The 9,291-nt window shown below is 43.1% G+C and overlaps 1 protein-coding gene across 1 annotated transcript in view; it reads right to left on the bottom strand.

Annotated features, from left to right (window-relative positions):
• Window positions 1-588: 588 nt before the first annotated feature.
• Window positions 589-9,291, bottom strand: part of T265_02461 (hypothetical protein) — a gene marked incomplete at both ends in the record, with an annotated part of 52,215 nt that continues 43,512 nt past the window's right edge. The window contains one exon of the mRNA XM_009166710.1: window positions 589-657. Coding sequence (XP_009164974.1) covers window positions 589-657 — 69 coding nt within the window. The remainder of the gene's footprint in view (window positions 658-9,291) is intronic.

The raw sequence follows: 9,291 nt of genomic DNA, 5'->3' as shown, positions 1-9,291 counted from the left end.
GTAAGGGGTGGTTTGTAACCACTCTTCGATTACCAATAGTCTCAAAAAAACTTACGCTACAGAAATCAGTTTTGAACTACGCAAATTTTAAGATGTGTGATTTTCGAAGGACACGCGAAATATGTGTGTGGTGTAAAGATGATCTCTTCGTTTACCTTATGCTATTGCGCACAATTCCAAACACTGGTCACATTTCGTTCTCTTTTCACTTTGTCCCTATGATTTACCTTTTGATGGCCAAACGGTTTTCAAACCGTAAAAATGAAGGCCCTGATTCACATATCAATATGTTACTGGTGTAAGTTTGGTGTAAGTTTTGGTTGACTGCTACCTCTAGGTGATTCCTTTGTAAGTAGTTATGGTACCACTCCAACTGGAAAATAATTGACGGACTTTGAACATGATGTCTGAAAGTAAATATATGATATATGATATATGATATATGAAAGTAAATCATATATTAGGCTAAATTTCTTTTTACATCCGATGGCAGGATCTACAGTGTTTACCATGAGGGAGCAACTTCGCGTGGTCAGATCTGCACCTAATGGGAGGATTTCAACTTTTTTACGGCATCAGTAAATGTAACTAGGTGAGGTTCCGTGGACTAGTTAGAATGATATCATCATTTGTAAACGGGAAACACAGCAATGCGTTCTGAAGGAATAAAAGAAGCAGTAGTAATTCGAATCTAGTTGTCAACCTGGTCAAAGTGTTCCGAATAGTGGCGCCGTGAATGTATTGTTTAAATGAGTGATTCCATTGCAGTGGTTCAGTCCTTCATACTTTTCTCTTCGGTTCTCCTTCGCTACTTATTTGGATACTGTTCATTGTGAATGCCGCGGAAAGTTTTGTGTTGGGAGAGTATCTTTCTACTAATAGAATTCCACTAAGTAATCGGCATGAAACCTAATCGGTTGCCTAGTTCCAGTGTGACCAGCCATGGACCCAATCATTTTTTAAGACCAAGACCACGAATGGACCAATCAGAACCGTGCGAACTTCGTGTTGAATTACGAGAGATGAGAGAATCAGGACTACCTCAGGTTTACTGAAAACTGTTTACGTAATGCACAAGTTTTGCCGTCATCGTACAGTTTTGGGTAGATTTAAAGTGCAGTGTTTACAAAGGCTCTCCGGTTAAAACGGGAAATTTCGAATTACACATACTCAATGCACACATAAGCAAAACCTGGACAGCAAGTGGATGACTGGTGTCTATGTATCAGTTAGCGGATCAGTGTGATATGAGTAGGAAATTGGACTAATGACAAGTTAACAGAGTGCTTTCATGAAGAAAAAAAACAAATTCGTCCGTTGAACCGAGTGAAATCTCAGCAACAATGAAAAACCTAGCGGATCAAAAGAATCTAACTCTTTAGCTGCAAGAGAATCTCAAAAATGAGAGATTTAGCTAGAATTCAGCTGAGTTTCTCATTGGTAGCGTGCAAATGGGTGTATTTTGCGAATTTCAAACAATCTGGGTTCAAGTAAAACGAAACTTTGACGGAAACCCGGGGACTCTGCTTACAGGCTGAGCCCCAAGAACGGCATCAAAGTTTCCAGCTACCTTATAAGCCGTCCGTTTCATTCAACTTACGTAAGCAATCCATTGCTGTCTGGAGATAACCCCATCCTCTGATTCAGCAGGCTTGTCATCTAAAACATGCCTCCATATAGTGAAGTTTTCCATCCCCGCTTTTTCTATGCATTTGTCGTTCGCCTTATTGTCTTCTGAATGCAGTTAAATACTAACGCTCGTAAAGTGACAGTGGTAAACTACGGTGGCTACGCCAAACGATCTTTCGGGGAACCTTGTTGACATCATCACCGATGTTGTCAGAAATGTTAGTATCGCACCATCATGAGTGCATGTAGTTGAGAAATCTAATGGCATGTGAAAATTAGAAGCCTCATATTCCCTGATCCCATTTGTCATAACTGTCGTCATCAGTCATGCGTAAATCGTTCACACTACAAACAATTTTAGAAACACCTGAAGACATCTGGAAGGAAGAAGGGGTCACGCCAGATTAGCACCAAGGTAAGATGTTTTGGGCCGATCACTTTTGCATACACAAAATGAAAATTAGCCCAAAGATCTGTGCTTCGCTGAATGGTAGTTTCTCGGGGCGAAGTGTTCGTGACAAAAGTGTAGGGCTTCAACGCAATGGCCTACAGTCAGCAAGCGACTGCGCTCTATGATCCTGGGTTTCGGGTTTTCGGCTAACCATTAGCTGACTATTTCATGGAGCACATAGGATATTTGGGGAAGTGTAGAGAGGTTTTGACGGGCGACGGTCTGTTTTGCCGACATAATTGTTGCCCAAACTGTAAGAGATCTGAAAAATGTCATGGGCCACAGAAAGACTGTTCCTTTGAGGCTGGCTGTTTTAGTCTCGTAAGGAAAGTTGGACTAATTTACTCTCGGTCGTTTGGCCGGAAAAGTGTGCTCAAGAGTGGCTGCTGGTTACTGGAACTAAACAACGGGAGTTGCAGCCATTTAGAGAGATACCAACTGAAAAGGGCGAGGTTCAGAGGCGAGTACCGTGAAACCCAAGCGAGACATGAGGTACTGTTGTGCGTGCCAAAAGAGGTATACCTCGCCCCACCTTTCAGGTCGGATGACATAGCACTCCCTGTCTGAAGCTTTCAAAATGCATCTGTCAAAGAAACGTGCAACACTGACTGCGAGTAATGTTTGCCATCCTTTTGCAGTCCGCTAAAGGAGGTAGCCATATCCAGACTTATCTATGAATTTGAACGCATCTGCTGCACCCGGTAAGCTGATGAGCAACCAGAGTCATGTAGCACGTCCAAAAAGACCTCAGAAAATTGAATGTGTGTCCAAAACCCGTCATCTCTGAACATGCTGGCCATTGACCACTGACTAAATGACCGCTTTTACAGTCTTTTATGTGTCAGAGTACAAGCACAGATCCTGACGGAGGTACATCATTTTAACCCTCTTTTATATTCGCAAAAGTAGCTGTTGACGAAATTTGCAACAGTTTGGTAGACTAGAAGATTTCTTCCCATTTATCGATATGAATGCGTAGTATCGCCCCTGCACGTAAGTACATTTTGAGAGCAGCTACTCTGATCTAATTTCCGATCCATTTTTATTCACAATTATCTGGTGCGATCAGTGGTTTACCCTGACTGTTTTGAGCGCTCAGATTAGCCATCTTGCGTGAACTGGGTTACAGAACCATCGAGAATTCCAACCGTCATTTTTTAAAAATGTAGCGTCGTAAAAGTAAGCGCTTAGTCGCTTTCGCAATGTCTGTTCGCAGGCCACATTATCCCCTCATTTTGGAACTAGTCTCGGGAATTTTCATGAAGGAAACTACTCACACGGTTGCTGAAAACTCTTCGACAGCCCACAACCGGTTTCGCCTTTCTTGGGGCTCATCACTCAGGCGCAGTCGCCGTCAACCTTATGATCTACTTGAACCCAAATTAGGCTGTTTTCGAGAAATGCACTCATTTGCAAATCAATTTGGTTCTCACGAGAGACTCCAGTGAATCTCTCGTTTATGATATTCTACAACTGAATGTGCTGCACACAGGCCGCCTCATGATTCAGTTGGCACGATATTCGAGATATCTCGGTATATTTTCATAAAGGAAACTACTCACTTTTATAAACACTTTCTTGAAGGTATACTCTTGAAATTGTGCGGTCCAAACCTCTCTTCCAAACTGCACATTACTTCATCAGAAACGGACTGGAACTTATCTGTGTGTGCACGTGTGTGATACGCAGCACTGTCCATGTTAGCTTAAATAGTAAGGCACTTCTGCAAGCAAGAGGTCGCGGGTTCGATTCTTATGCAGTGGCATTTGCTCTTTGGTATGTGATGTGTGTTCCCATTGATGTTCATGCCTAGCATTTGATAATTTGTTGTGTGTGAACAAAAGGACTGACGGCTGGAGGTTAGGGACGATGCTGGTTTATCGGTGGATCAGGATGAGATTGTATCTCAAGTGGGTAATCTAAGCGAAAAGACGCCTACCAATCCCCTCATCCGGGCGTCTTGGATGGTTGCTGTTTGATTCTGTTCGGAACCTGAATCGATTGGGGCACCCATGGTTTCGAAAAAGACGGAGGGTTCTACACAGACTTCCAAAGGTTGAGGCTTGGTGCGAAACCATAGCGAATGAATGGCTGTCGGGCACACCAAGTGTGAACACGTTCGCCTGTTCAGACGTGATAATACAGATGCGCCCAACGTGCGTTGGTGGAGTGGTGGTTACACTACACGCTCACATGTCAGATGCTGAGGTTCAAATCCCGGCACGGCCATTGGATATGTACTGCTGATTCGCTCTAATAAGAGCGAAACTCGAGTCCAGTGATTCTGTTTGGTGTGGATTCACCGGACCAGGCACGCCAGAACAGGAGGATGGTCGTTCAAACGAGAATGGTGTGGCTACGAACATAACACATTCCTGCAACTATTCCCCTGATAGCGGAATTCTCTACCCAACTCTATCTTACACGTCATGTAAAAGATAACGAATTACTTGGCTAGACAACACACCTTGGGCCAAGTCAGTTGGCCACACCTTGAACGTCCCAAGCTCAGGCAAAGTGGAGAAACCACAAGAGTCATCAACAAAGTGAACCAACCAATGAACCAAAATTTACCGTTGCTATGGGCCCTATTCTAATGGGTCTTGATTAATCAGATAAAATATATAGACAATTCTGGAAAAGATCCTAGGAGAAGCGAATGAATGAAAATATTTTGAATGGCCCGCTTGTACCCAACCAGCTAAAATCTCGGTTTATTAAAGGGCTTTTATCACTCAGAGAGTATTCAGTAAGTTGTCTCGGTGTCCAGTTTGGTTTTGGAAAATCTGGATGTTCCCTAAAAAACTGTATAGGGGCGAGACCGTGTTGCTACAACATAAAATATAAACAATACATACATGATATACATCAAATAAATGGTGAAAAATGGCGTATCAACAGCAATAACATAAGAATGATTATATACCCACATAAATAAATAATAGGACAGTGCAACAACCAAAGCGGGAGATTATTGATTCGGCAAATCGTGTAAGAAAAAGCAAGAATTTCTACGTTTTTTGACTTGGTATCGCGAAAGTGTGATACACTCTTTAGTTTCAAGGACACACGAAAGGGTAATATCAACAAGGCTTTATCCGTACACTTGTGAGTGTGCTTGGCTCTAAACCACGGCAGATGATGCCTGGTACTGTGATCAAGATGGCATACCCGTGTGCATCCAAATTATTGTGATACCGCTTACTTATTTAAGGCTGCAGTCAAATCTGTTTATTTATCATGCAACAATCAAATCTACTTCCGGACATTCTAAATTAATGACATACAGACGCGCTCGGCTTACTTCACAACAAATCAGTTCAGCTAACCATACCACAAACAGTTTGAATGCTCACGGTCTGCAGTAATCTTATCTGTCAGCGACATGCAGAGTTGTTTGGGCAGTGCATAAATAACAGTTTGAGCCGCCTCTGTGATATCACCTGCTGCTACGTTTGGTTCGCTGTAGTGCGTGCAACGGTTGAAGCGAGCAGGCATGTGTCAAAACTGCGGAGTTGATTAATTTATTTTAACGCAGGTATGCACTCACGTGCAGTAGTGTAAGTTCGTAGCTGAATGTCATCCTGCGTTGGCTATCTTAACAAGACCACCTTTGTGTACCCACTGATTTTGTTTATACCGAGCTTTGTAAGGGCTATGGAAACGGTGAAGAGAGGGTTGATCATCGTCTGCAATTCTAAACGGGCATCAAATCCCTTGCGTTACATTTCACTCCTTTGCCTGTTAGTGGACAAATGGTATTTTACAACCTCTGACCGTGTAATCGCGGAAATCTTAACCATCGTTCATATTCACAACAGTCTCTTTGGAACAGTCCTTTGCCTGTCCTAATGCAACCATTATGGTGGGTGCATACCAAAAGAGTGCAGCGCTGGACTCGAGGTTATTTCCTCTTATTGAAGCCAGCAGCAGTTCATGGCCATGCTGAGGTTCGAGCTCCTGACATCTGACATGCGGAACTAGAGCGCTACCATTACTCCATCAGCACTCGCTGAACGCAGCTGAACAATCGAGTTGCTGCTTGTGTGAAACTATAGTTCAGTACTTCCCCTCTTCAGTGTGGACTCTGAAAAATAATTGCGTCAGGACGGCAGGAGGCTTTTCAAATAAAAGTGATGTGAATGTAAACTCTTCAATTCCGGAAGCCAAATTCGGCTAACAGCAATTCTTACTACTATTAGTATGCCTTTATAGTTCAACGTGTTCGGACCTCTTTAGGCATTCGTGAGACGCATGCCACTGATGGTCCTTAACGGGGTTGAAACGACAGTGTATCACATCTCGCTATGTTACCATAGACTGATTTATTTGTAGTACAAACTTTCTGTACGATTACATCAGTCGAACTGAAATCCATCATCTGAGAGAGCGTTCAGCAGTGAAGTTTATAGGTAGCTAACAGACTTTAGTACTTTAAGTAATGGCTCACTTTCCATGCATAACTAGGAAATGCTCTGGAAAACGTGTTTCCTGGTGTCCCGCCCTACAAAAGTGTGAAAACTGGGGATCGGCTGTTATTTTGCCGAAATTGGTTAGAACAAAACATCCTTAGGGTGAAGCCGAGCTACCAACATTCGCCTATTAAGGCTGGTCGTTGATTTGACTTTTAAATTGGACAGTTTAACTGCATACGAGACATTCGCCTACGCTATTCAACAGCACGGTGATTACGTCATCTCGGCTGGTGACAAAACGGTTGCAATCAAACTGCCTAACTCAGTGAACAAAACAACGAACGATTAACGGTGCGGAAAGTAATGTGATGCAAAAAAGTGCAAAATAAACCGACTTTTTAAAAATAGAACGTGCTTACTTACTTTTTTAGTGGCACAATTGCTTTTTTGAGTTGTTTTTGGGTCCAACCAGACACCACAGTAGTTACTTTCTTATGAAGTCCTACAGTGACCTAATTAAGACCTTACAGGCCTGCCTGCTCGAAAACCGGTGTTTGATATGCACATATGTATAGGTACTGACTACTCTTTCCAGTTCTTGTGAAACGTCACAACCCAGTCTCGTAAGAACCGTAGTCAACCTAATTTTATTTGGTTACAAGCGGAAGATGTGTGCGGCTGCTTTCATTGGACGTCTCGGTGTAGAATATGTTGTCAGAGAAATATCGCGGCATCCCTGAAGAAACTCTATCGAAAGAGTGCCATAGTTTGAGGCAACGTCTGCTTCTGAGTCTGCTGGTTCGCCAATCTGCCCACAAGCGAGAACGAGAGCGTGAGTGCGTGGGAGTGCGAGTGCGAGGGCAAAAGTTACAACGCCCCCACGTTATTTAAAGGGGACTTTCTGACATTGATCCAGGCTGTCTGATAGGGGTTAGTGAACACCCGTCAACATCGATCGTGCATCTATGAGATGCCTGAACGCTGATTACGTTCGGTCATGCTTCTGTGGCGTGCATGAACACTCATCAGCTTTTGCTGAATTGACTGAATGATTGACTGGCCTGGATGCTTGCCGGCTTTCCTATTGAAATTTTGGTGCAGCAGTAGGTTCCGGATGTTCTGAGGTTACTTTCAGGAATCTGACCTTCTTGATGGAAATCAATGTCTGAAATGTCATGACTCTTCTGCTTACTTATCCACAGTGATTCATCTCTATATTTTCTCTCTATCCCAACAACAATTGAAGAAAACGTTTGATGGAGAGTTCACATTGACTACAAAATGCTCCCAATTGTACGACTTACAGCGCAACTTAGCTTTTCACCTTCATTCCGTTAGTTGAGGAACAGTACTCTTCCGCTATTAGGAACTAGAAAAAACTGGAATTCGGTGGCGACAAGGAGACTTTCACACCAAAGCAAAGGATTGTTTGCTATTTACGGTTACCGTGCACGGATACTATCATAGGAGAAACAGAGACTTTACAGGAGGCTTCTTGGGATCGAAGGAGACCGGTATACCGGATCATCTCCAGTTACATCGGTGTCTTACCAGCAAGTATGAATCACACTGTGTCGATCTTTGTAGGGTGGTGTTTTGAAATAGATTTGAGCAATGTTTGAGCCTATAATTGCTGCTTCTGGTAGAACTTCAAGAACTAAAAAAACGGAAAGTGTGTCGCTGATTCGTTATTTCGAGACTCGTGAATTTTCTGTTCTGAATCTAAAGACAACTTGAGTTTATGGAGAGTTTACTTCCTATCAATTACCTCTCTTTTCCGGCCTCGGAAACAAAAGTCGGATAACGTTGCTCGTCGTGTGTTCAATCAACATTTAATTTGATGTTTCAGGCTGTCGAGAACACGGTGAAAATGTCTCTTCTTTTGGGAACGAGTCTCAATTTGCGCAAACTCATTTGAACGACAACAAACAAGCGAAAAAAAACACGTCACCTCAACTCCTTCACTCGCCTTTTTTATTAAAATTTTGCGCCGTTCAGCATCATATGGAGAACAACCGAGGCACTGTTTTCAGCTAACCAAAATACAACCGGAACACTGGCATTTTGCTTGCGCAATACATAAACATACAAACACCGCCCCAAAATAGGCATACTTTTAGTACACTGTGCATGCTTCGTCGAAAGCATCATCTGTGGTGAAGATGAATGGCCTTGTGGACCCCCACTTGTTATACACTCTTTCNGAAAAGAACATTTGGGTTCTCGCAAAATTTACATGCCCATTCTATCTGTCCCTTTTTTTGTGAAAGAAACCATCACCAAACATTTGTACACACGCACTTCGAGGTAAAGCCATTCAATGTTTTCTTTTTCAGTTCATACTGTGTAAAGACCATCTAGGCACGTGTTCCCACGCCGCCACTACTGTGCGCGTGTGTGTGTTACGTCGATGTGTCTCTCTGTGCCTGGCCGAATGTTCGTTCCGCTGTTTGTCTAGCATTTGGGTTGATTGGTTTCACTGAACAATTCGAACAAATTTGTCACCAATTTTGTGTGCGCGTGTGAATGAGTGCAACCGACCCACCGCATGCAGTGACACCATCGCACGGATGAGACCTCGTCCATATCACCAGCTCGTCTTCACCAGCTGTTGTTGTCGTTGCTCCTGCTGATGTTATTGTTGTGGATGTGCGTTTTTCGCCGGACATCATCACCACCACCGGTGAAGATTCTACCTGAAGTACTTAGTGGGTACTACTGCCAGAATATTCGTGTAACCATGCTTGTACGATAAAATCGATACCTTGTGTTTTTTAAACGATCAAGGGGGTGGAC

Source organism: Opisthorchis viverrini (genome assembly GCF_000715545.1).
Source record: "Opisthorchis viverrini unplaced genomic scaffold opera_v5_30, whole genome shotgun sequence".
Taxonomy (NCBI): Eukaryota; Metazoa; Platyhelminthes; class Trematoda; order Opisthorchiida; family Opisthorchiidae; genus Opisthorchis; species Opisthorchis viverrini.
Note: the sequence above shows the minus strand (reverse complement) of the source record. Positions and strands in the feature narration are given on the sequence as shown.